General features: G+C 47.9%; 1 protein-coding gene across 1 annotated transcript in view; it reads right to left on the reverse strand.

Moving 5' to 3' along the window:
* STK10 (serine/threonine kinase 10) overlaps positions 1-27982 on the reverse strand; it is a 116427-nt gene that overhangs the window by 58564 nt on the left and 29881 nt on the right. The window contains exons 3-4 of the mRNA XM_068536358.1: positions 6332-6380; positions 1006-1155 (exon numbers count right to left, since the gene is read on the reverse strand). Of these exons, the coding sequence (XP_068392459.1) occupies positions 1006-1155; positions 6332-6380 (199 nt within the window). The remainder of the gene's footprint in view (positions 1-1005; positions 1156-6331; positions 6381-27982) is intronic.

A 27982-nucleotide genomic window follows, 5' to 3' on the forward strand; every position in this document is an offset into this window, starting at 1 on the left:
AGGGGACTTAGATCCCACATGCCGAGGGGCAACTAAGCCCGCGCGCCTACAACTACTGAGCTCGTGCGCCTCAACTAGAGAGCCTGCATGCCGCAAACTACAGAGCCCACGTGCTCCGGAACCCACGCGCCACAACTAGAGAGAAGCCCGCGGCGTGCTGCAACAAAGAGCCCGTGCACCGCAACTGAGACCTGATGCAGCCAAAAATAAAATAAAAATAAATTTTAAAAAAGAGAGAGAGAGAGAATGGTGGTTGCCAGGAGCAGGGGGCAGAGGGGATGGGGAGATGCTGTTTAATGGGTACAGAGTTTCAGTTTGGGAAGATGAAAAAGTTCTGGAGATGGATGGTGGTGATGGTTGCATAGCAATTCAAATGTGCTTAATGTCACTGAACTGTACACTTACAAATAGTTAAGATGATAAATTTTGTTACGTATATTTTACCACAATTGAAAAGAAAAAACAGAGAGGAGACATAAAAAAAAAATAGTAAGGTTTCACTGTATGCCCCTGATGTTCTATTTTCTGTCTGGGAATGGATGAGGGTGGTCTTTCCGTCCATCACTATCTCTCAAATTCTGCCTATCAGAAGCAAGAGCAAAAGGGGTTGGGCCAGTGCCTCCTTGCAGCGCTGCTGGCCTACGGACATGATCACTCTTGGTAGCAAGGGGCTGTCCTGTACACTGTAGGGTGCTGAGCACCCCTCTCTCTACCCGCCAGATGTCAGTGGTCTCCCCCAACCTTTAGTTGTGACAACCAAAGATGTCTCCAGACATTGCCACTGTCCCCGGGGGAAAAAAATCACCCTCGGTTGAGAACGCTGGATTAGATGCAGCCACGATGGGAACTGTGGCCCTGTGGCCCGGGGAAGACCGGGGAGGATCTCGACATCCCGTGGGAGTGCAGACCCACACTCGCTCCCTCCTGCCCGCAGAGGCCAGGCCGACACCCCAGGCAGGTGGCGCAGGGCTCTGCTTTCCCGCCTCGCCCACAGACACCCCTTACCCAGCCTGATGTCTCCCTCAAGCGTCATCAGCACGTTGCCAGCTTTCAGATCCCGGTGGATGACCTTCTTGCCGTGCAGGAAGGTGAGGGCTTCCAGCATCTGGCGGCAAACCACCTGAATCTGGGGCTCAGTGAGGCCTCTGTCCAGCTCTGGAAACAGAGAGAACTTGTTAACTCAGCAAGTGCTCAATGCAGGTAACTCCATGTCAGGCCCATGCCAGGTACAAGAAATACATAAGCCGCCAATGTGGTTGAGCACTTACTGTATACCAGGTTCACTTCTAAGCACTTCACATGGTACCTGCTTCGTCCTCACAGTAACCCTATGGAGCAGGCACGATTGTTCCACCATTTCACAGGTTAGGAAACTGAGGCTCAGAGAGGTCAAGTCACTTGCTCAAGGTCACACAGTAGGGAGTCACAGATCTGAGATTAAAAACAGCCAGCCTGGCTTCAGAGCTCAGGTTTGCAAACACAACCTTTCTGAGGGGCAGAGACCCATTCTGTGAGCGGGCACCGAGTGTCAGGCTCCGTGCTGGGTGTGGGGACACAGAGAAGAGCATGGAAATGACAAGCAACTTTTGGAACACCGTGGGGTTGGGGGGCATGGGAGGGCAGGACAGGCAGCAACCCCTTCTGCCTGGGGAATTGGGAAGCTCCCCAGAGGAAAGGGCATTTGAGCTGTGTCTTGAAGGAAGAACAGGTGTTTGAGAGGAGAAAAGTGGGGCAGGGCATTCCAGGTCAAAGAGCCAGCCGAAGCAAAGGCCTGGAGGTGACATGAGTTGGTGTTGAAAAATGTTAACTGGCCGGTGGTGGTGGTGTCAGAGATGGGGAAGGTGAGGGGCCGTCACCAAAAGCCTCTTGTGTGCTAGTTGGGGCCGTGCGTGCGCGCACACACGCACACACAGACACACACACACACCCACTATATACAACCCAGCGTCCACTGAGAGACGGCAGGGCCTTCTTTTCTGAGCAGCTGAGGAGCGCAAAGAAGAGTATTCCACAGCATGTGCAAAGGACCGAAAGTTAAGTGGAGGTCGGAGGTTGGCAGGAGCTATGGAGGCTGCATTTTCTTTGAAATGCAATGGGCAGTCTTGGAGAGGCTCTGAGCGGGACGGAGATACAACCTGAGTTTTGCGTTTAAAAAATTCCTCCTGAGGGCTTCCCTGGTGGCGCAGTGGTTGAGAATCTGCCTGCCAATGCGGGGGACGCGGGTTCGGGCCCTGGTCTGGGAAGATCCCACATGCTGCGGAGCGACTAGGCCCGTGAGCCACAATTGCTGAGCCTGCGAGTCTGGAGCCTGTGCTCCGCAACAAGAGAGGCCGCGATAGTGAGAGGCCCGCGCACCGCGATGAAGAGTGGCCCCCGCTTGCCGCAACTGGAGAAAGCCCTCGTACAGAAACGAAGACCCAACACAGCCATAAATAAATAAATAAATAAATAAATAAATAAATAAATAAATAAATAAATAAATAAATAAATAAATAAATAAATAAATAAAAATTTAAAAAAATAAAATAAAAGAAAGAAAAAAGTGGTCAAGTACTTTAAAAAAAAAAAAAAAATTCCTCCTGGTGCAGCGAGTGAAGAGCTTGCAGGGAACAAGAGTGGGCAGGGGGCTTGGCTGGGGGCCACACCGTGGTCCAGGAGGGCTAGAAGGTGGCCAACGCTTTGAAGAGGAAGGATTCCTGACCTGGGTCGGGGAGGGGGGAATGACAGAGTGTGGGACCAGGTGGGTGCAGTGGGGAGGAGGGGTGCGAGAAGAGTCAAGGACGACATGCCCCGCTCTCTGCCCCGCTGGCCACCGTGATTATTGAGTTTTTGCTGCCGCCCAAGCTCCCTGTGCTGAGGTGAGCCTCACAGCCCTGCCTGCTGGGACTTCAGGCTGCAGGCTCCCAGGCGGGTGGGCCAGAGCACTGCACTGAGGCCTCCCTCTGGCTGGAGCGGCACTCTCCCTTCTGACTTCCCAGGGCCAGGGCCAGGGTGGAGGCGCCAACTGCACTGTCCTGGGAAGCCCGGCCCCAAAGCAGGGCTCCTGGACCAGAGGTCCCTCTCTCTGGGTCCACAACTGCTCCCCTTCCCAACTGCTCGTCCTTAACCCCTGCGCCTCCCCCAGCAGGGGTCTAGGCTCAGAGCCTGAGGGGACCTCAGGGCCACACAGACTGCGCCTGAACCCAGCGCTGCCTCTTACTGGCTATGTGGTTTCTGGCAAGTCGCTCTATCTCCCTGCATCTTCATTTCCTGGTCTGTAAAATGGGAGTATGATGGTAGATGCAGGCAGGGCTCCAGCGATAAAGCACGTTAACTTCTCAGCATGGAGTATAGTCAATAAAAGGTGATCGCTGTTACGCTGGTCCTGAGATTATGTCAGATTACCTGCAGCAAATTTTTTAAATGTCAAAAATGAGTCTGGCTCATGTCTGATTTACTTACATAAATGAAACAGGAAAAATCAAAGTGATGATGTGATGATCATGATCTCAACGCCACCATTTTTGGAGCCTTTACAACGCACTAGGCACAGGGATAAGGATTTGGGTACATTATTTCATTTAATCTTTACAATAATCCAGTGAGGTAGATAGATAAGACACATTTTTAAAGTCCAGTTTATTGAGATACAATTTACATACAGTAATATTCACCTTTTTTGGGTATAGAGTTCTATGAACTTTGGCAAATGTATGTAGTCACAAAAACAGCACCACAATTTATTAATAGAATACATATTTCCATCACTTCCCAAAATTCCCCTGTGCCCCTTTCACCCCCATTCCAGCCCCAAAGCAATCACTAATTTGATTCCTGTCCCTATAGTTTCATCTTTTTCTAGAAAGGCACATAATTGGAATCACACAGTATGATAAATTTTTAAGATGAATTTTTGATTACACAGCAATACATGAATCCTTTCTTCTTAATAAAAGATGTTGCAACATTGCAAATGAGTCTAAGTCCCCTTTGAAACCACATCCAGACCTGCCCCTCACCCTACTGTTCTTCAGGAGGGCTGAGAGCCAAAATGTTTAGCAGCTAACAAGGCGTGGCCAACAGGATCAGAACAAACTAAGATGGCCATGTGGTGATGTGCCACGTGCATGTTCTTCCCATGCCATAAAGGAGACAGCCCAGCACCCCACAGCTACCAAGCCAAGGAACCTGGGGTGGACCTCAGGAAGCCTGGACCCCAAGCCCAGGCTCATCACTTTGCACAACTCTGCAAGGCGATGGGAGGCAACCTAGGGCAGAAAGGCCCTCTGAGCAGGGCGGGCATCCGCGGGAGAGTCAACCCCTGACCACAGAGCTGCAGCCAGAACCTGGCTCTCCTTGTCCCAGCTTCTCTTCTCCCACCTTGATTTCTAAAATGGTGATGGCACTTTTCCTTTAACTGCTGCCACCAAAAAGGAGCAAACCACTTGGGGCTGGAGCAGTCGGTTCCACCAGAAGAAGTGAGACAGAGAGCCCAAGGTGAGTTTGCCTGCTGGCTGAGCAATAGCCTGGGGTGATGTCCCAGCTGTGAATGAGCTCAAGGACCTGGGACTCATCAATGCCTCTTCCCTCTCTGATATCCTCCCCCAGGTTTCATTCAGCTAAGCGGCAAACCGGGAGAGGTAGGCTGCTAGTTGGTTCCCATTCTCCCCTCTTTTTTAAATATCCAAACATACGGCCAACCAGCCAGAAGACCACATTTGTCAGCCTCCCTTACAGCTATGTGTTACTATCTTCTAGCCAGTGAGATGAAAATGGAGGTGTCATGTGGGGCTTCTGTGATGTCTCCTTAAAAGAGTGGCAGTGGGATGTGTTTTTGTGGACCTGTCCTACCCTCCCTTCTTCTATCCTGCTATTTGGAATTCTGATGTGATGGCTGGAGCTCCCACAGCCATCTTGTCACCAAGAACAGAAAATCAGCATGAGAATGGGGCCAACACAGAGGAAAGTAGGGCCAAGAGTTGGAGATGGAAACCAAGTTCTTACAACAATGTTTTTAAAACCCCTAGCTCAAGCTGTGCCTGAAGCCTGACACTCTTAAACTTTTCAGTTATTAGTGGAAATAAATTCCCCCTCCCACATCCCCCACTTTTTTTTTTCCTAAACCAGTTTGAATAGCCCTTATAACCTAGAGCATCTCAACTCATACAAGACCACCATTTTTATGTTGTCAGATTCTACCCAGAACAATGAAAATCTTCAAAGGCAATCTCTGCTGGGAGAAGGCACACCCAAGGGCCATATCACAAGTGCCTGTATCCTGTTCCCCACTGTCATTTACCCACCTGGGAACTCTGGGAGTGGCAAGAGGCTCTGCAAGGAAGGCCAGCATTCTATAGCTCAGGATGGGAAAGGGCTGCCATAAATTTGAGACATTCCTGAGATAAACTGAGGGGGAAAACACCCTCTTCACAATAAAAACGTGGCTGAATGGTGCTATGTTATACTGAGGGCCTCTCCTCTCCCGAACTGCCCCAGAATCCCGGACATGTTATTCAACCTTCTGGGCCCAAGACTCTCAACCTCTCCTCACTCACTGCTCACCAGGCTGGCAAAAGCAAAGGATAATGCAGGGCGGGCAGCAATTAGGAACAGCACCCCCCAGACCTGGGTTCACATCTCAGCTCTGTTGTGTGACTCTGGGCGAGCTCCTTAACCTCTCTAAGCATCAGTCCGGTCAATAAAACAGCGATGCTCTTTCTGATTTTATACACGAGGATAATATACATGAAAGCAGCTACCACAATCTCTGGCATATAGTGGCCATTCAAAAAATAGCGGTGATTACTAATATTTATTTTTTGTTACTGCTCAAGCTTGCCTGGAACAACAATTTCCCCACTGAGCTCTTATAGAATGGGTGGGGATCCCCACTTTACAAAGAACCTCCCTCAGGTGTCTCATTTTCACCTCCTAAGAGTACTGTGGGGTCCGGCAAGGGGGCACCACACCTGTCTTATGCCGAGGGCTTGAGGGAGCAAATGACCCGCTCAAGGTCATGTGGCTTTTTGAACAGGAAGTGTTGGTCTTCCAAGTGTCCTGCATCCTCTCCAGTAACCCAGCCCCTGCTCCCAAAAGGGGACAGAGTGGGGAGGTACTCAAACAGGCCACGGGCATTACTGGGGCGGAGGAGTGATGGACACCAGTCCTAAGCAGCGCCAACCCCAGCACCACTGCACTGCACCAAGGAAGACTCACCCAGGGGGCTTCCCTGGTGGGCCAGTGGTTAGGACTCCACGCTTCCACTGCAGGGGGCACAGGTTTGATCCCTGGTCGGGGAACTAAGATCCCGCATGCCGCGCCAAGAAAAAAAAACAAAAAGCAAAAAACTCACCCAGCATGATGGCGTCCACAGCTCCCCCAGGACAGAACTCGATCATGATCTGCAGAAAATACAAGGCAAAGTAACAATGAGCAGGAGCCTGGGAGAACCACCAGATCTAGGCCTTCAAGAGGCTCCCAGCCCAGCGCGGCGGATGGAAAAGGGCAATTAGAGTAAAAAGTGCCGTGGGTATTGACACAGGCCCTCCCTCTCTGGTCCACTCCCATCGTCACACTTCCTGCCCCACTCTGGGCTCCTATCATATATGAGAAGATGCTTTCTCAGTTTTTTAAAGTGCGGATAGAGGTGGATGGGGAAGGCAGAAAGTGACACAAACTTTAAGGCACTCCCGGCATCTCCTCCGGCTCCGGGCTCCCGGCCCCTGCTTGTTGTAAAGTCCCTCCAACCAAGTTCAGCAGAGGCAGACACAGTGCCTGCAGGGCGGTCAAGAAGGCTCGTCGCTCTAAATAGAAAAGAAAACCTCAGCCATGACCCAGCTGGGCCAGAGCCAGCTCTCCAGCCAGAGGACGGAGAAATAGCCTTCAAGTTTCAATGAGGCCTCTAAGCTTGTGGCCGACCTTTCAGAGGCTTCCTGGCAATGTAAATACGAGGATGTGGTGATGCACGGCTGGACCCAAGTCCCAAGCCCACGGCTCACTGGTTGTGACCTCGGGCAAGTCACTTCAATCGTGTGAGCCCGTTTTCTCAGCTGTAAGATGGGGCTGCTATGCTATTCCTCTTAGCTGGGCCCCAGCTCTAAGTATATTTAGGGGGAAGGACACCCCTGGGGGCAAGAAACCAAAGGAGGTCAAGCAGGGGGCTTTAAGCTGGGCCAGGGACACCAGGGGTAGCAAGACTGCACCGCCCTCCCAGCCCAGGACAGCAGGCAGGCCTGCCACACGCTGTGCAAGGCTACTCGCCATGGGAGGGAGCGACGCAAGGGGGCACCCACCCACTCACACACCACCTCCTGCCGGGGAGGAAAGACCTGGCCTCTGACGCTCCTACGGTCACTCTGGTCCTGCCTGGCCATCAGAACATCAGGCCTGACCCCAGCTCCCCCAGACTACCTCTCTACCACTTCGGTGACTGTCGTCCTAAATAAAAGTCATCAGAGATGGATTAATGTCCTGCAACCCAGAACACGAGGAAGTGGTACTTCTTTCTCCCACTCACTCACTCATTCATTTGTTCATTTAACCAACCACCAACCAACCAGGCTTGTTCCCAGGGGTCAGGGTGACCTGGACACAGGCATTGACCTCTCGAAGCTCAGTGTATCATTCTGCCTTTTAATAATCCTCAGCTCCACAAAAGAGAACCCCAAATCCTGTTAATTGCTAGAAAAAACCCAGCTACAAGAGGCAGTGGTGGAAAAGAAGCCAAATTTAGTCACCAAGCAAGGCCACTTACTAGGTTAAGTGGCCTGTAAGATGGTGGGATACACGCCCAAACCCCACAGGAGTGACAAAGTCATCCGGGCCTTGCCGGGCGACGGGTGAGGCTCAGTCAGTATGAGCTATTCCTATGATTCCTTCCTTGAGCTCAGAGGTTCAGGCTTTTTTGGTTTTCGTGTTGTCCTCTGAGACCCCATGAAAGCCACCCTCTCTCCTCTCACACAGAAAAATGCAAATACAAACAAATGTTTGTGTGCAATTCCACTGACTTCTTGCACGCCCTGAAGTCCCACCACCAAACCCAGGTTGGGAACCCCTGCTCTTCACCTGCTACTATCTGTGCGGCCTTGGCAATGACCCACCTCTCTGCAAAATGGGATAATACTATGGATGCCCCCAGAACTACTGTAATGATTGGATGAAGTGGTATTTATAAAGCAACAAGCCTGAGCCTCATACACAGCAGACACAGGACAGGCTCAGCCACTCCCTCCTCTAACAGGGGGCAGCTGAAGAGGAAAAGGTGGTAGTGCCTCAGATGGGAATAAAGACACAGACCTACTAGAGAAAGGACTTGAGGATATGGGGAGTGGGAAGGGTAAGCTGGGACGAAGTGAGAGAGTGGCATGGACATATATATACTGCCAAACGTAAAATAGATAGCTAGTGGGAAGCAGCCGCATAGCACAGGGAGATCAGCTCTGTGCTTTGTGGCCACCTAGAGGGGTGGGATAGGGAGGGTGGGAGGGAGGGTGACGCAAGAGGGAAGAGATATGGGGACATATGTATATGTATAACTGATTCACTTTTGTTATAAAGCAGAAACTAACACACCATTGTAAAACAATTATACTGCAATAAAGATGTTAAAAAAAAAAAAAAGGTGGTAGTGCCTCTTAATTAGCTATGTGACCCTGGGTAAGCCACTTAATGTCCCTGAGCCTCAATTTCTTCGTCTGTAAAATGGCACTAATCTTCTCTCCCTCCAACATCATCAAGACAGCCAATGACATGTCCAACACAAAAGCCACACCAACTAATATGCACTTGTCGAATCTAGCAAAGGAAATCACTAGAAAGTGTCACACTTAGACCATGTTATTTAGGCTTCCTACAAAAATATGCCTTCCCAGAACTACAGTTCATCAACACACCCGTTGCCCGTATCAAGAGTCAGTATGAGAAGTGGCCAAACCCAGGCAGTTCCTGCATCTTTCAGTGAAACTGTCCCTTACACAACATCCTTACTCAAGGTCCCCCATGACCCCTCCTCTCCGACGCCAGCAATAGGAAAGCTTGAGCATTGTGCCATTCTGGTTTGCTTCCTCTTCTGCAATTCGAGAGCTCCATGACCCCTTGCCCTTCCCGTATTTTTTTACTTATTATTATTATTATTTTGCCTTGGCTGCTGGGAAGCTCTGAGCTTAGCTTTGGTTTTATTCCCATGAATAAATGTACCGACTTTTCATTCTATGCCAGGATTAAACCTATAATACTTCACAATTTGCATATGGACCCCGAGGAAGTATCTTTAGGAGATGACTGCCCTGTAACACAGGCGTCCCCTACCCCTGGGATCTAATGCCTGATGATGTGAGGTAGAGCTGATATAGTAACAGAAATAAAGGCACAAAAAATGTAATGCGCTTGAATCATCCCGAAACCTTCCCACCCACCCCCCACCCCGGTCCATGGAAAAATCATCTTCCACGAAACTGGTCCCTGGTGCCAAAAAGGTTGGGGACCACTGCTGTAACCCACACTTCAAACTGTGAAGCTTTTTTTTGAAACAGCAGTCCTTGTTCGGAGTTAATCAGAGTGATGTTCCATTAATTAACTTTTTGTAATTCTTCCCAACTGTACTCTCACATGTGGCAAAATAAAGTTTAATTTTTCTTCTTTTTTTTTTAAAGTTGCTTTTTGTTGTCCTTTTGGTTTAAAAAGCTTCACGTCTTGGTGCCTTTTATGTGATGCCAAAAAAAAAAAAAATGTCCCTTTCATGACATGGTTCTCACTGGGTCCCATTACATGGATCTTAACACTTTACCTTTCAGCTTGTCAGTGGTAGGGTCACAGGGGGCTTATATTATAAACTTCTCAGGGCTTTTACAGAAATGCATGAGGTTTAATTAATAAAATAATAATCTCAATAAATGCAATAAAAACAATAAATAAAAAGAAAATAATCATCTTGATGCCTTAGGAAATTACTAAATATGCCTGCTTAGAAAAGAGAATAGCCTTAGGAGAAAAAAATATCTGTCACACCTGAAGAGGAAAAGAAACTGGGTCTTTGCCAAGCTGAAGGTACAAAATCAAAGCAAACCCAAAGCTTTCCCTATCTATGGACTTTACAGTTTTATGAGCAATGCAATTCAATTCAATTATTTTTTTGTTTAAAACTGTTTGCATTTGTTTCCTTTTGATTACTTGTAACATTAAAAGCCCTAATTGACAAATAGGAGTGAAAAAATTGCATGGAATTAAGATACTATCATCTGATGTGATTGAAAGAATAAATAGAAGACTATTTTGAGTTAAAAAAAAAAAAAAAAAAAAAGAAACATACCTCAATACCCACAGAAGGATTACCGGTGTTCTGTACTTTCATGTATTTTCCATATTTTATTCAACTAATATGTAATATAAAATTTTATATTAGAAGTACTCTTTTTTTTAAAGGAAAGTACTGGCCTGAAATTACCCATGGCTATAGACGCGTCTATTCATCTGAAGGGGGATGGGGTTGTGCCCATCCACGATGAAGGCCCCAGCAGGACCATGCCCAGGGCATCGTGTGATGAAAGGAGGCTCCTCAGGATCCAGGGTTCCTGGGTACAAAGCTGATGGCCTCTAAGCCCTCACCAAGCCCAAAATCCAACAGCTCCCAGTACCAAGGACCGACTCCTAGAACCCATCAGAGGCTCATCCATCACTCTTCCTCGAGAGGGCAGCAAGCAGCCTGTGACCCAGGTTTTTCCCAGGATCTGGTGAAGGGAGGTTTGTGATCAGCTTAACTCATCAACAACTATCAACTGAGAGTCTACCAAAGGGCTCACACTGCTAGGCAAAGCGGGGGCCACGAAAGAAGCATTTGATCAATAAACACTACCTGAGCTCCTAGTCTATGACAAGCCTGGGGACCCAGGACGATTCACACAGGTCTCTGCCCTAAGACCACAGGCAGAGGCAGACGCAGACAGCGGTGAGTGGTGCAGGCACATCGTGACTATAATTACCCAGAACCTGTGGCCACAGTGGTTAACCCAGCCTGGAGCTGGAGAGCTTGATAAAACACAGATAATCGGGCCCCACCCCAGAGTTTCTGATTCAGTAGGTCTGGGGGAGGGTCCAAGAATCTGTATTTTGAACAAATGCCCCAGGGATGTTGCTGCTTCTCCCCCCGACTATACCTTAAGAACCACTGCTCTATAGGAATTCGCAAAAGAGCAAGAGGTCTGGACCCTGGAGTCACATCTCTCCTCCGCCTAGCAAAAACACAATGTAAGATGGTGGTACAGAAATCTTGGGGACAAACTGGCGGAATTACCATTTCTTTTATGTTCCTTAATTAACCTGAACTTCATCATCAGTGTTTCTTTTACTTCTTGCCTCTAACCAAGGAGCTAGGGGCTTGGGGAGGATGTAAGATCATCCTGGTGAGCCTTTACCAAATGATGGTTTGAGAAGCCCTGGGTATTGGCAAAGAGGCTTTAGGGATTTGCCTTATTAGAGATGGTCAGATTGAAACAGAGGAGTATTTCAATGAGTATTTTTTTAAAAATAAGTATAAATATAATTATTTAAATACCCTCTCATCTTTAAAAAAAAGATTTGAGGGTCTTTGAGTGTGTGTGTATCAAGGGGCATGATGAAGATCAGGTGGGTAGAAGTGACACCAAAAGCACAAGCAATAAAAGAAAAAACAGATACACTGGACTTCATCAACACTAAAAGCTTCTGTGCGTCAATGGACACTATCAAAAGAGTGAAAAAACAACCCACAGAATGGGAAAAATGTCTGCACATCATATATTTGACAACAGGCTAGTATCCAGAATATATAAAGAATTCTTAAAATAAAACAATAAAAGGACAAATAACCCTATTCAAAAATAGGTAAAGGATTTGAATAGATGTTTCTCCAAAAAAGATATAGAAATGGCCAATAAGCACATGAAAAGATGCTCACTATCACTGGTCATTAGGGAAAGGTTAATCCAAGCCACAATGAGATACCACTTCATGCCTGCTAGGATGCCTAGAATCAAAAAGATGGACAATGGTTAAGTGTTGACAGGAATATGGACAAATAGGAACCCTCATACACCCACAGTAGGAAAGTAAAATGATGCAGGCACTTTGGAAAACAGTCTAAATGTTAACAGTTTAAAATGTTAAACATGGCATTACAATATGATCCATACAATTCCCCTCCTAGATACGTATCCAAGACAATTAACAACATATCCACTCCACAAAAGATCCCAAATAGCCAAAACAATCTTGAGAAAGAACAAAGCTGGAGGCATTATACTTCCTGATTTCAAACTATATTACAAAAGCTATACTAATCAAAACAGTTTGGTATCAGCATAAAAGCAGACATACAAATCAGTGGAACGGAATAGAGAGCCCAGAAATGAACCCATGTATATTATGGCCAATTAATCTACAACAAAGGAGGCAAGAATATACAATGGGGAAAGGATGGTCTCTTCAATAAATGGTGTTGGGAGAACTAGATAGCTACATGCAAAAGAATGAAACTGAACCCACTATCTTACACCGTACGTAAAAATCAACTCAAAATAGATTAAAGGCTTGAATGTTAGACCAGAAACCATAAACCTCGTAGGAGCAAACACAGGTGGACATCGGTCTTGACACTAGTCTTAGCAATATATTTTTTTGATCTGACCCCAAAGGTAATGGCAACAAAAGCAAAAATAAACAAATGGGACTACATCAAACTATAACGCATCTGCACAGCAAAGGAAACCATCAACAAAATAAAAAGGCAATCTACTGAATGGGAGAAGATATTTGCAAACCATATATCCAAAAAGGGGTTAATATTCAAAATATATAAAGAATTCATACAACTCAATGACAAAAAAACCAAACAACCTGATTAAAAAATGGGCAGAGGATCTGAATCAACATTTTTCCAAAGAAGACATATGGATGGCCAACAAGCACATGAAAAGATGCGCAACATCACTAATCATCAGGGAAATGCAAATCAAAACCACAATGAGATATCACTTCCCACCTGTCAGAATGGCAAGTTGGAAGTCTCACATTTCTTGATTTCAAAACTTACTACAAAGCTACAATAATCAAAACAGTGAGGTACTAGCATAAAAACATATAGACCAATGGAAGGAGATCCCAGAAATAAACCCTTGCATATGTAGTCAAATGATTTTCAACAAAGGTGTCAAGACAATTCAATGGGAAAAGGACAGTCTTTTCAACAAATTTTGTTGGGAAAACTGAATTACCCATATGCAAGAGAATGAGGATGGTCCCTTACCCTACACCATATATAAAAATTTACTAAAAATGGATCAAAGACATAAATGTAAGAGGTAAAACTACAAAACTCTTAGAAGAAAAAAATGGGGGAAAAGCTTCATGACATTGAATTTAGCCATGATTGCCTGGTTATGACACCAAAAGCACAGGCAACAACAACAAAAAATAAATAAACTGGACTTCATCAAATCTGATAACTTTTGGACATCAAAGGACACTATCAACAGAGTGAAAAAGCAACCCACAGAATGGGAGAAACTACTTGCAAATCATATATCTGATAAGGGACTACTATCAAGAATATATAAAGAACTCTTTCAACTCAATAACAAACAAAAAATTGGGCAAAATACTTGAACAGACATTTACAGGTATACAAATGGGCAATAAATGCATGAAAAGATGCTCAGCATTACTAATTAGGGAAATGCAAGTCAAAACCACAGTTAGATATCACTTTACACCCATTAGGCTGGCTATTTAAAAAAAAAAACAAAACAGAAAATAACAAGTGTTGGCAAGGATGTACAGAAATGGGAACCCTGTGTATGTAAAATGGTGTGGCCACTGTGGAAGCGAGTATGGCAGTTCCTCAAAAATTAAAACTAGAATTAAAAAAATTAAAAATGGAATTGCCTTATGAACTGGCATTCCACTTCTGGGTATATACCCAAAAGAACTAAAAGCAGAGTATCAAACAGATGTTTGTATACCAATGTTCAGAGCAGCATTACTCACAATAGCTAAAAGATGGAAACAACCCAAGTATACATCAAGAGATGAATGGAAAAATAAAATATGGCATATCCATACAATGGAATATTATTCAGTCATAAAAAGGAATGAAGCACTGATACATATGAATGAACCTTGAAAACATTATGCTAAGTGAAAAAAGTCAGACACAAAAGGCCACATATTATGCGATTCCATTTGGACGAAATGCCCAGAATAGGCAAATCCATAGAGACCGAAAGGAGATTAGTGGTTGCCAGTACCTGGGGGAAGGCTCCCAGGGCAAGAGACCGTGGGCTCTGAAAATATGTCCCAAGGGCTTTTCAGCTCAGAAAACTGCTGACACTATGTGCCAAGCCCTGTCCCAGGCCCTTTATTCACAGTCTCTCATTTAATCCTCACACAGTTCTGTAAGATGAAGATAGTAATAATCTCCATTTTCTAGATCAAGGGTCACCAAAGTTTTTCTGTAAGGAACCAGATAGTAAATATTTTTGCCTTTGTACTTATGAGCTCTTTGTTTCCCTGGAGACCTCAGCCCATAAACATGTTCAGAGGGTGCCCGACAGGGGACAGCCTGCAGTCCTGCTGGCTTTCCACTCTGGCTGGAGGCCAAAGGAAACTGGAAACCTGTGTTTACCTCGATCCCCTATCAGTTTAGATTAAGCAGCTGTCATGGTGTAGCATAAGGGTCACGGTCTTGCTACATGATCCTGGCAGGCCACATCACTCCTCCTATCATTCATCCATTCATTCATTCATGCATTTATTAGGCACCTACCCTGTTCCTGTACTATTTTAGCCATGGGAATTTAGCACTGCACCTGCACAGCTCAAATCAAGAAGTACTCTCTTCCCTCTCAGGCCAGTGTCCTCTCTGAGTTGCCCTGGGACTGGTTACTATAAAAAACTTCTTTGCAGCTGTTGCAAATGAAGAATCAGCTCAATACTCCTTAGGACTGAGAGAGTCAGAATTTAAAATCTCTTCTCTACCTGATCAACTCTTCAGGACTAAACCCTGACCCCACAGTGCCATGCCAAGCTGATTTCCACCCTTCTAAATAACACACACAGAAAACACCACCTGTGCACTGCTTCCCCCATATAATCTCACTCCACACCCTCAACCTCCTCAGGACGTAAGCAGTTGCCTGGTCAGTTAACCCGGGTCAGTCTCAGTTTCCCCACCCATGACATTTAACAGGAATCGAGAGTTTATTCTGTGCCAGGCCCCTTTGCATGGATTATCTTACACGCACCATTTGAAGTGGGTATCCTAAAAAATGCCTCTACCTCATGGGGTTTTTGGGAGGATTAAACAGGATAATGGATGCCTGGCACTTAGAACATTACCTGGCACACAGTAAGTAAATGCTTGATAAATGTTACCAATTATTATCAGCATTTGGTGATACTTTATTCCCATTTTACATATGAGGAAACTGAGGTTCAAAGAGATTAAGGTCACATAAATAGTAAGTATCAGAGCCAGGACCTGAACTGGGACGTATTTGGGTGCCAAGTCAGCTCTGTTTGTCTCCCTGATGGAAGAGACCTAGTGACCCCATCCTCCCTTCCTTGTGCCTCAAGAAGGAAGCCACAAGCTCGAGACACAGCCCCCAGGTGGTGGAAGAAAAGGCCCCTCTGTCTCCCTGCTCCAGCCCTCACTGGGCCCCACTGGTCAGCTCACACACACCAAGTGAGCTCGCTCACCCAGGATGTCACAGCCCAGAGAAGAGAGGGCCTGGACCACCCACAGGGTTTTAGACATTAACATGTACAGCCCACAGGCAGCAGGGCCAAGTAGCAGGATGGGTCAGCACTGCCACAGCCCGACTGTCCGCAGGGGACAACTGAGGCATGCTCAAGCCATACCCTGGAGACCACACGGTGCTCGGGGCCTGGGTCCCCTCCTTTCCCTGGCCCTTCCTGAGGCCGGCAGGAGTACTGGGTACACAGAAGGGGCTCAATAAATAAATGTTGGCAACAGTCCTAGAAGTAAAATTAAATAAAATTAAACCTCTTCTATAGGTCTGGACATAGTCCCAGATCTGCCCCTGTCCTTCTGTGACAGTGCTGTCAGAACCACTTTCCTGCTTTGAGCCTCAGTTTTCCTACCTGGAAAATGAAGCTTTTAACATCTGTAAGGTCATTTTCAACATTGACATTTGAGGGTCCAAGGTGATGGACATCACTTTATCATTAAATAAGCAGTTAATATTTATAAAAGTCCATTCATATCATCCATTATCAGAGCCTGGACCTGGTATGTGAATAGTAAGTGTTCACTGAATGAATTTATGAAGAATGAAGAAATATGAATGAAACATTTCAGTGGCTTTGAGATGCCCAGAAATCAGGGCAAAACAGCCAACACAGACTAACACAGCTGATTCTGCAAAGAAAGCTGGACAAAAGCAAGCCAGTCCCTCCCTCTTCTGCCACCCAAGAGAATAGAGATGATGGCTGCCATTACTGAGTGCCTAATGCATACCTTAGAGTGCTAAGCATTCTACACGCATTCCTTTACTTACTCCTGTGAGCAGTTATACTTATGTCTATTTTACAGATGGGGAAACTGAGGTTTGATGGGGAAAGGGCTTCCCCAAAGCCACTCAGTTCCTAGGTGAGAGAACGAGGGTATAAACCCAGGTCTGTCTGACTCTAAGATGCAAAGATTGCTGAAATGTGCAGCCACAGGCAAGCTCCTTTCCCTCTCCAGGCTTGTTTCTTCTTGGGGTAGGAGGGGTAGGTGCTGCAGGTGCTGCAATCACCCCTTCCTTCCCAGGTCTCCCTACCCTGACAGGCAATGTCTCCTGGGCACGGGGACACCCCGTCAGCGCAGAAGACAGAGGCTTCTGGTCACTCAACAGAGACCTGTAGAAAGAAGGCCCCCCCCAAAAAAACACAACAGTGAACACAAGAATGTCTCCAGCTTCTCAGCAGCCAGTCCCCGTAGGTGGAGTCCCAGAACCTCCACACCTCTGAGCTCCAGGCCAAACAATGCGGCCATTGAGCGGGGCAGCCCTCACCCACAAGGCCTCCCAAGAACGCCGGACCTTGCTCCTCCGCCTCCAGCTCCACCCACCACGTCACAGAGAGTCCGAGGAAGGAATCTGGGCTCCCCTCGAGTCTGTGGGAACTGAGTGCCCCCTGGCAGGAAGGAAGGGCACAAGGGATAACCTTGGGGTTCCAAAGGGGAGGGGATGGGGTCCTACCAAGGCAACAGGGAGCCTCTAAGCCTGTCTGGCACATTCTATGGCACCTCTGCCACAACCCCTGCGGGGAGGATTACTAGATGAGGAGACCGAGATGGCTCCACATCCAAGTGTGCCGTCCTCTGAGCTTGAGTCCAAATGCTGCCACTGTGTGTCTTTAGGCAACATGCTTCACCTCTCTGAGCCTCTATTTGCTCATCTGTAAAATGGGGACAACACATTCCAACCGTGATGGGGTCCTGAGGGGAGTAAATGAGATACCACATGTGAAAACAACAAGCACAGTGCCTGGCACCTCGCCAGAGGGTGACAGACGACAGTCACTGTCATCACTATGATGATTATCACCATCGCCACTCTCCTCATCACACCAGGAAATAAGGGCTGGAACCAGACTTCAGGCAGATGCAAACTGGATTTTCAGCCCCTAGGGGAGACACAAGCAGTTCTCTGTCTGCACAGACATTTTTCATCTATTTGACCATCTGTCTGTCTGGCCACCATTACCTAAAGCCAGGGGTGGCAGGGCTCGTGCCGCCATAGAGAGGAATGGTCCAGGGCCATGCCCCTCATTAGATGGACTCACAAATCCACAAGACTAGGAGTGACCAGGGTCACAGGAAATACAGACACACAGCTGCAAGGCCTGCCTGACTGGTAGGAAACGGCATTTTCAACTAAAATCGTTAAAGGTTTGTGGCATGTGAGATGGTCCTCGAGGGACAAGTAGGATTTGAAACCAAGGGGAGAGGGGTGGTGATGTGGAGAGGTGGGCATGGCAGGCAGAGCCAGCGCTGAGCTGCTCACAGAGCAGGGAAGATGGTGCAGGGTGTTCGTGTCCTATTACATCCCCAAGGGCAACCCCCAGTCTTCCTTGACTTATTACCCAAGAGACAAAGTCTCCAAGGAACCAAAACACCTGAGTAAATAAGGTGAGCCCCGGGTTTTGACTCTGGAGTCAGATACACCTGGGTTCCAATTCCAGCCCTGACACTGACTAACCTTGGACAAGGAAAGACCTCGGAACAAGCGCAGAGATGTGAGCCTCGGTTTGCTCACGTATAAAGTGTGGGGAACTATAGGATCTGCCACCTGGGTAGTGAGCAATGGGATGACTTGGGGAAAGCCCACGGCTCAGGACCCGGCACTCGGCAAGTGTGCTCCAACCGTTAGTAACACCAGAGGCTGTATCCACGTGGGAAACTGAAATGACCAGCCCACACTCAGAGACAAGCCCCCAGCGCCAGTGGCTGCCCATGAAAGGTTGAAGGAACAATCTGAGAGTAGCAGAGAGCAGGGCAAAAACACTGGGCGCCTTGGGCAAGTCTAAGCATCTATTTGCCCATACACTCTACAGTCTTATTCTGTCCATCCTCTGCCTCCCCACCCCCGCTGCCCCAAAGAATGTAAATTCCCAGAGGGCAGGGCTTTATGTCTGTGCCTTCAGCAACTAAAACAGTGCCTGGCACACAGTTGGTGCTCTGGAAACATTTGTTGATGAACGAATGAATGCATGAGTGAGTCAGTGAGTGAACGCATGAATGAATGAATAATGGCTGCCCCACGTGCTCCGGGGAGGGGGGTCCAGTCACATGAGATCGCGGATGTGGAACACCAGACACAGGAAGGAGTGATCACAACGGGGATGCAGAGATTGCCACAGTGGCAAGTATTGAAGGTTCCATCAGTGATGACACAAGTCTGAGGGCTCCTGAGACAGAGACCAGGAGGGACACAGCCAGGAAGGAAGAAGTGGCCCTCGCTATCCAAGGAAGACAGAAGACAGCCCCTCAGCCCCCGGCTCATCCCTCTGTTTCCCCACTTTGCCTGCCCAGGACTGGGATTATCTGTTCCCATCAGGGCCAGACAGGGTATAAATGCAGGGAAGCGGCCAGGGTGGGGGTGAGGGCAGATGGGAGAGCAGGTGGCCGTCTATGGGGTAGGAGCCCTCAGCCCAGCTCATAGATGCCGCAAGGGATTATGGGCCCCTGTGGCGAGAGCTGCTTCAAGCCAAGCCAAACACTTGGATTCCTATATGAAAAACACCAGCTTACAAAGGGCCACACTATTGCAAAACACTAGAAAAAGTCTGCCTTAGGTACAGCCTGTGGACCGGGTTTACACGTTTATCTGCCAATCTAGACTTTGAAAAACACACGTGACCTGTCAGCTGGGTGCCTGGCACGGGGCTCCTACTGTCTTGCGAGCTGGGACGAGCTGGGTTTCTAATCCTGGGCCAACAGCTGCGAGATCAGTGTCATCACCCTTCATGTCCAGATGGGGAAACTGAGGCTCAGAGATGTGTCTGGGGTCACACAGCAGCACAGAGGCAGCAAGATTCCAACCCAGGTCCAGCTGACTCCAAAGCCACTGCTTGATGGACCGAAGGAACGAGGGTGTGAGTGAAGCTGGGGCAGCGGGTGGGGGGCGGTGAGTGGCGATGGGAGGAGCACACAGGAGTGCCACAGAGGGGATGACCGCTGGCTGATGGGGTCAGGTGCTGAACTAAATGCCTGGGAACATGGCAGGCAAATCCCCGGACCACAGAGTCACCCTCGCTCCTGTGAATGTGACACAGAGACCCCGGCCCGGCCATTCCAACAGCAGGATTCCAGGCAAAACCCCACATTACCCCGGCCTGTCCATCCACAGCTACACCATTCTACTGCCATTCTACCTGCTAGTAGCTGACAGGCCACCGCACCCAAGGTAGAAGCTGGATGGATCCTCGAGCCACAGGCCCCTCCCCACCAGACACTGCCAAAAAATGGTCTGCGGGACAACGGGGTCCTCAAGTGGAGGAGGGGGGCACAGACTGTGTGGGCTGGCACCCGGGGGGCGTGGGGTGCACTGCAGAGGTGGGAGCCAGGCTGATCTGAGTTGGAACCTGGATGTGAGCCCTGAGACACTGTCTCTGACCCTCAGTCTTCACATCCATAAAATGGGGGTGACAACATCTCAATCCCATAGAATTGTGAGGATTCGGCAAGATAATCATGAAAGGGCCCAGCACAGAGAAAGTTCCCAGCAAAGGCCAGCTATTTGTGTTCTTTTGCTGACTCTTCCCTCTCACCTTCACCCCCCACCCCCGCCCCCCCCCCCACCCCCGCCTCCTGATTTACCCTCTGGGCCAAGAAGTCACAAGCTTCTGTACCTGCTTCCCCACCCTGAGCCTCAAGGCACTCTATCTGTACAACAGAAGCGGTAAGAAGTAACAATACACTTACCCCAGAGGACTGAGAGGGCTGCACAGAATTTCAAGTGCTTCACAAAGTGCTATTATGGATATGCGTGTGTGTCCCCAGAGTGGATGCCCCTACAGGCCTAATCCAGAAGGACAGCAGGAGTCAGTGAATGCCAGGGAAGCCCAGGGGCACCAGGACCCCAGAGCCCATGGGAAGAGGTCCTGGTCCACAATACTGTGGAGAAGGGCCACCACAGGCCACACAGCTGACCACGAACCCGGAGTTCAGGATTTCAGAGATACCTGGGCTAGGACAAACTGAACCGACTCGGGCCAAAAGGCCTCCTTGAGATCATCCCTTCCAAGGCCCTGGCATTAGGGGCCAGGAAGCAGAGGTGCAGGGAAGGGACAGTGCTTCCTAGGGTCACAGAGGGTTGGTCCCAGATCTGGGAAGATCTCAGGTCCCCTGATTCCATCCAGGCCAGCATTCCTTCTGCCGCGCTGAGTGACTTTCTAAATGCACACAGCGCAGTTAGTGACTTTCTAATGTCACATTCTCTTTAGAGTTCTGGTATTTTTTAAGGCCAGATATGCAATCTCTGTCAGTGACCAACAGCTAGCCTCAGAGCCCAAGGTGACAAGCCACAGAAACCCTGGCCAGTGACATGTAGTCATATGAACACGTGTGGACAGCGGGGCCCTCCCACACATGCCCTGCTCTGTGACCCTGGGCCCTGCACTTCCTCTTTGTAGAATGTTCACTTTCTGACAAGAAGTCACACTCTGAAAAGCCTACAGTCACTCCTTCAGTTTCTCTCTCTCTCTCTCTCTCTCACACACACACACACACACACACACACACATAAACAAACTTGGTATATACGTACAGGAAATTCCCAGCCGCCTTACAAACCTATTTTTGCATTCCCTAGGCCAGGAGTCCTGGCTTAAATGCCACCAGGTCTGAGGAGCTAACTTACGGGGCAAAGCAGCTCTGCCTGTATGAAAAAATGTCATCTTGCACACTTTTCTAAGAGCACAGTCCTCTTGCTTATCTGCACTTTCCTCAGTTTCAACAGAGACATGGGAATGAGAAATATATCCTCTCAATTCTACTTTAAGAAAAACAGTGGCAGATATAGAGAACAGACTTGTGGTTGCCAAGGGGGAAGGAAGAATTGGGAGATTGGGATTAGCAGATGCAAACTAGTATGTATAGGATGGATAAACAACAAGGTCCTACTGTATAGCACAGGGAACTATATTCAACATCCTGTGATAAACCAGAATGGAAAAGAGTACAAAAAAGAGCGTAAATCACTTTGCTGTACAGCAGAAATTAACACAACATTGTAAATCAACTATACTTCAATAAAATTTTTTTAAAAAGAATGAAAAACAGTGGCACACACCAATAACATACAGCCCTTAGGCTGAGTATTGGGGACAGCAGGGAGTAGTGAGGTCTGAGGCTAATTAGAGAGCAAATCTCCACCCAAGGGGCTGTTGCTGCTCAGCCCCAGGCAACTGCTGCCACATCTTCAGGTTGTTCAAGAAAAGTCTAAAGGCCAGAACTTTATGTGCCATCTTCTGACAAATGCTAGCAGCAAATTTCTAAAACCATCTCACGTGCCAAACAAAATGTGTCTGTAGGCCCATTCTAGCAGACACCCTCCTCCTCCCAACAACAAGAGGCCATGAGTGGCAGAGACACGTCGTTCTCAACCGAGGGCGGTTTTGTCCCACAGGGGACATCTGGCAACATCTGGAGACGTTTATGGTTGTCACACTGAGTGGGGAGATGGGGGTTCTGCTGGCATCTAGTGGGTAGAGGCAGGGACATTGCTAAACATCCTACAACGTACAGGACAGCTCCCCGCCACACAGAAAATGATCCAAACCCTGATGCAGACCAAACAGAGTCCAAAAGGCTTGGAAGCTACTCTGGGGACCACCATGGGAGTGGGGGGCTGAGGGTGACAGGAGGCCTGCCCAGCTTAGGGCAGCTGCTATTTTCTCTGTGGCCACAGGACTTCCGTGACGATTTCAACAGAGGAGGATTTCACAGCTAAGAATGCTGGGAAAGCCCAGGTGTAGACAATGAGAGTTGAGACGTGAGCTGGGTGAGCAAGACCACTGGCCTTCGGGTCAGGAGAGGTGGGTCCAAACCCAGCCTCTGGCCCCTGAGTGTCCCTGGACAAGCTGCTGAGCCTGCCCGCCTCAGTCCTAAGAGGACCGTCCCCAACCTCTGGCCTTCCAGGCTTGGCCAGACCCAAACACCCCTGGCCTGGGCGCATCCCCAGGCGGAGGTCCTGAGACTGGGGCGCTGCACGGCACCGGGGGAGAGGAGTTCCTCCACCGTGCTTGTCCTTCCTGCCAAGCCCCGTCACTGCCGAGCGCTAAAGAGACCCGTGGTGACAACCTTCCTCCTAACAGGGAGCACAGGTCCTGGGGCTGAGGGCTCTGGCAGGCAAAGGGATTGGGCCAGAATGGAACAGAAGTGGTTTATTTTCTTTTATTTCTATTTATGGCAAGTGGGTCCTAATTTTCCATTTCGGGTAATGAGGCGGAAGTTTCTTTTTCAATTAATGTAGTTAATTTCTAAAAAGTGAGTCACCTTAAAAAAATATTAACTATTCCAGAGGTAGGAGAATGAATGAGGTTTGGGAGAGGCAGCCCTACGGAGAGTGTTACATAAATATTACAGCTCTTTAGCTTCGAGAATGACAAGTTCATACCTGGGGGGAAAATCCAGGGAGGCTCTCCAACTGTGGAGGCCTTCCACGCAAGCAAAGGAGTCAATGCTTTGTTTGGTAGTCAGCAAGGAGATTCCTGGGCAGATAAACTTGTGTAAAACTTTCTGCCCAGACAAAACTTGGGGGCAGAGGGACTTCTGAACTTTTCCTGTGCCAGGGCTCCAGGGGTGGTGGCCAGGCCTGGCTGTGTGCACGTGAAAGGGCTTTCCTCACCCTGTGCTGATTCCTTCATCCACCCTGACATCACCTTTCTTACTGTCTGGGGGTGACATGGATCACAGCGAAGCCTCGGGTAGGTTCATCAGGTGAAAGGCAGAAAAGCCAGAAGAGAAGAGGCTGCCACAAACCAGGGGGTGAGGGTGTAGTGGGAATGGAATGAAAGGACTGTGAGAGGAGGGGAGAGAGAAGCAATGGCATTAACTAAGCACCCACTTTGTGCCAGACACTGCTGCCCATTCCCGACCTCACTTAATTCTTACAATGGGATAGGTTTTGCTACTATCATCCCCATTTTAGGGATAAAGAGCTAGAGACTCAGAGGTTAGCTAAGATCTCAACTGGTGTTACGAGCCAGGACCTGTCCCAGTTCCTCCACTGCAGGGTAGGGAAGACAATGCATGAGACAGACATGGAGAAGAATCAAAGGGACTCAGAAACTAATCAGATTAATGGCCGAGGAAGAGGGCAGACGCTGGACTGCTTGAAACCTCCTAGAGGTTTCCCAACACCTACAATAAGACCACAACCCCTACCTCCCTGACCCCATCTCCTACCACCCCCACCCCATCCCAGGCACACCAGCCCCTCGCTGCCTTTGAATGCAGTAAGCATGCTCTCACCTCAGGGCCCTTGCAGTTGCTGTCCCCTTGATCCTCCCTTGACTGGGTCCTTCTCAAACGTCACCTCCTCAGAGAGGCCTCCTGCTGACCATGCACAGAAGGTGACTTGCCCTGTCCCTAGCCACACCTCTGATTTCATACCCATCATGGTCCTTATCGTTACCTGAATTATGTGTTTCTGTGCTTACTGGCCATCTTCCCCACCAGACTGTAAGCTCCATGAGTGTGAGAATTGTAACTCTTGTTCACTACTGAATCCCCAGTCCCTAGAACAGGGCCTAGCACACAGCAGGCCATGACAATCTGGTCTCCTTTCATATGGTTCTCTGCCTCTCTTCCTTTGCCATCCTCCAGCCGCAACAACTTTTGTCTGGTCCTTTAGAGGCTTCACTGGCTCCTGCCTCAGGGCCTTTGCACTTCCTATTCCCTTTACCTAGAACTTTCCACCTCTGAATTTTCTGCAGGTCTGCCCTGCATCCTTCCTTTGGGGCCTCAGCTAAAAGGTCACCTCACGAGAAAGGCCTTCCCTATCCATCCTATTTAAAGCACCTGTTCCTGACCCTACCCTGGGAACCTCTATCCCATTTCCCAGTTTATTTTTCTTTCACACACTTATCACTTGCTGAAGTCCTCTCATTTACTTCTTCATTTGCTTCCATATCATCTGCTTCTACCACAAGACTCTGAGCCCAGTGAGGCCCGGGACCTGGCCGATCTGTATCCTCAGGGCTTGAACTGGGCTGGGCACAAAGAAGGAATTCAACAGACACTTGTTTACATGAATAAATGGAGAACCCTATGGTCTGACAGGGCTGCAGGCTTAATTCCCCCACGATGACCCAAGCTTCTAGAGATAGGAGCCAGAAGTCCCGGGGTGAATAGGTAACAGATCAAGACATAGGGTTTGCTGTCCTGTCAAAAAGGCTGAGGGCAATGAGGGGTCAAGAACCAATCAGAAGGAGCTTTCAAAATCCTCACAGCCTGCAAAGCAGGACTCCACAGCCACCTTCACTTCTCAGCCAGATTCAGCAGAAAGGAAGAGCTTCAGAGGCAGGAAGATTCCTCCTCTCCTCCCTGCAAGCTACCAATAGCTGGAGAATTGCTTCGGTCGAAAGCAAGCGCATCCTTTCATGAGTTTGTTGGCCATCTGCATGTCTTCTTTGGAGAAATGTCTATTTAGGTCTTCTGCCCATTTTTGGATTGGGTTGTTTGTTTTTCTGATATTGAGCTGCATGAGCTGCTTGTATATTTTGGAGATTAATCCTTTGTCAGTTGCTTCATTTGCAAATATTTTCTCCCGTTCTGAGGGTTGTCTTTTTGTCTTGTTTATGGTTTCCTTTGCTGTGCAAAACGTTTTAAGTTTCATTAGGTCCCATCTGTTTATTTTTGTTTTTATTTCCATTTCTCTAGGAGGTGGGTCAAAAAGGATCTTGCTGTGATTTATATCATAGAGTGTTCTGCCTATGTTTTAGCTGCATAGCACAGGGAGGTCAGCTTTGTGCTTTGTGACCACCTAGAGGGGTGGGATAGGGAGGGTGGGAGGGAGACGCAAGAGGGAGGGGATATGGGAATATATGTATACATATAGCTGATTCACTTTGTTATACAGCAGAAACTACCACAACACTGTAAAGCAATTATACTCCAATAAAGATGTTTAAAAAAAAAAAAAAAAGCAAGGGCAATGTCAGCCCCAGGGTATAGTCTGTGGGCTGCAGGTGCCCCACTACCTTCAGTCTCCCCAGAGCAGGGCTGGCCCCAAAAGGGGAGAGGGTCTGCCTGGACCTCCACTCCTTCCCCTGCTCTGGACCAGCCCTTGGGGAGCAAAAGCAGGGTCCTGTCTACCGGAGGAGGGAGACACCAAGACACAGAGGCACTAAAATGTGACTGGTAGGAGAAGAGAAAACTAAGGAGCAGAGAGAAGAGGAAGAGGAGGTAAGTTCCACCTAGAGGTACCAGGGAAGAATTTAAAAGGTCTCATGGAAGGAGCGATGCTCCTGCTGACTCTGCAGATGACAGTGCGGAGGGCCTGCCTGGAAGAAGGCACTAGACGAACGAAGGCCTGGAGGTACCACCTGCAAGTAGCTTAGAACAGCTGGAGAAGAGAGGCCTGGGAAGATACTGACAGATGGACTGTAATTAGCCTGTGTACCAGGTAACGGGTTTGGAATGTATTCTGGAGAGCTGTGGAAGGGCTGTTCATAGGGCAGTGTGACATGAGTAGGGCCTCTCATCCACAGTCTCTGACATCTGTATGTCTGGGCTTGTGACTAATTCACTGTGTGACTTTGGGTAAATTCCGGACCCTCTCTGGTCTGCAGTTGTCTCATCTTTCAAATGAGATGTTGGCTGCATGACATCCAGCTGTAGCATTCTGCGGTTTAGTCAACACTCCTCTGGTGTGGCTCCAGAGGTGTGCCAGAGCCAGCTTTCACTGGCTTGTGAGGACTGATTGTTAAATTTTCAGGAATGTTTGTAAGCTGGTAACATAACCATTGTTTAAAATTGTTATGTAACCTTATTACTTTAAAAATTGAATTAAAAACAACAAAGATGATAAACACTCAAAACTCATGGCTTCCCTAATTGTTTTAGCACATTCTAGTGTTCTCTCTACTCTTAAACTTATTTACATCTATCGTATCTGTATGGCAGGAATAACTTCATCATGGAGTGCTACCGCATCTCTTCCCAACTCTGTGTTAGTGACATTTTGTTTTAGCTTGAAATTGACCATGGTGGGAATACACCACAGAAACTGGCAGATGCTATAAACCAGGGTTGCTGTTCCCAGAGGGTTTATTGTTAAACATTTACCATCATGTTACTCTGTCTCTGTCTCACTCCCATGAGACGTGTAGGAAAAGAGACCTAACCCTTGAAAGACTTTCCCAGAGGCCAAAATCTGGCTCAGGGCTAGGGGTGGGGGTCAGGGGGATGGGATTGTTAGGGGGAGGGGCAGTTATAAACCAAAGGAAATTCATGAGTTCAGCCCAGGGTTTCCCACATTCACTTACGTGGAGGGCCTGGTGTACATCCAGAGCTGCATTGTCTACACTGTCTAATGCAGGAGCCACTAAACACATGCGGCTATTGAGCACTTGAAATGTGGCTACTGTAGAACAACATGTATCATTTTATTCACTTTTAATTAATTTAAGTTTAAACACTGGTACTCGGGCTTCGCTGGTGGCGCAGTGGTTGAGAATCTGCCTGCCAATGCAGGGGACACAGGTTCGAGCCCTGGTCTGGGAAGATCCCACATGCCGCGGAGCAACTAGGCCCGTGAGCCACAATTACTGAGCCTGCGCGTCTGGAGCCTGTGCTCCGCAACAAGAGAGGCCGCGATAGTGAGAGGCCCTCGCACCGTGATGAAGAGTGGCCCCCACTTGCCACAACTAGAGAAAGCCCACGCACAGAAACGAAGACCCAACACAGCCATAAATAAATAAAATTTAAAAAAAACAAACAAACTGGTACTCGATTCTATTATTGGGATACATTTAAGAACGTTGGAACAACCTAGGGATGTGAATCTACTTTTTCACCTGTAAATTTTATGACATCTATATACAGATCAAGCATTTTCTAATGAAAATTTAGCTCCTGAATTGAGATGTGCTATAAGTGTGTAACATACACTGGATTTGAAGGCTTAGAAGGAAAAAAAGGTAAAATATTAATAATTTTTACATTGATGACATGTCAGAATGATAATATGTTTTATATACTAGGTTACATAAATTATATTATTTAAATTAATTTCATCAGTTTCTTTTTGCTTTAATGTGGCAATTAGAAAATTTTTAGGGAACTCCCTGGCGGTCCAGTGGTTAGGACTCCACATTTTTCACTGCCAAGGGCCTGGGTTCAATCCCTGGTCGGGGAACTAAGATTCCACAAGCCGAGCAGTGTGGCCAAAAAAAAAAAAAAAATTTCTTTTTTAAATTACATATATGGCTCTCATTATATTTCTATTGGATGGTGCTGGTT

This window comes from Eschrichtius robustus, chromosome 2 (genome assembly GCF_028021215.1).
Source record: "Eschrichtius robustus isolate mEscRob2 chromosome 2, mEscRob2.pri, whole genome shotgun sequence".
Lineage (NCBI taxonomy): Eukaryota > Metazoa > Chordata > Mammalia > Artiodactyla > Eschrichtiidae > Eschrichtius > Eschrichtius robustus.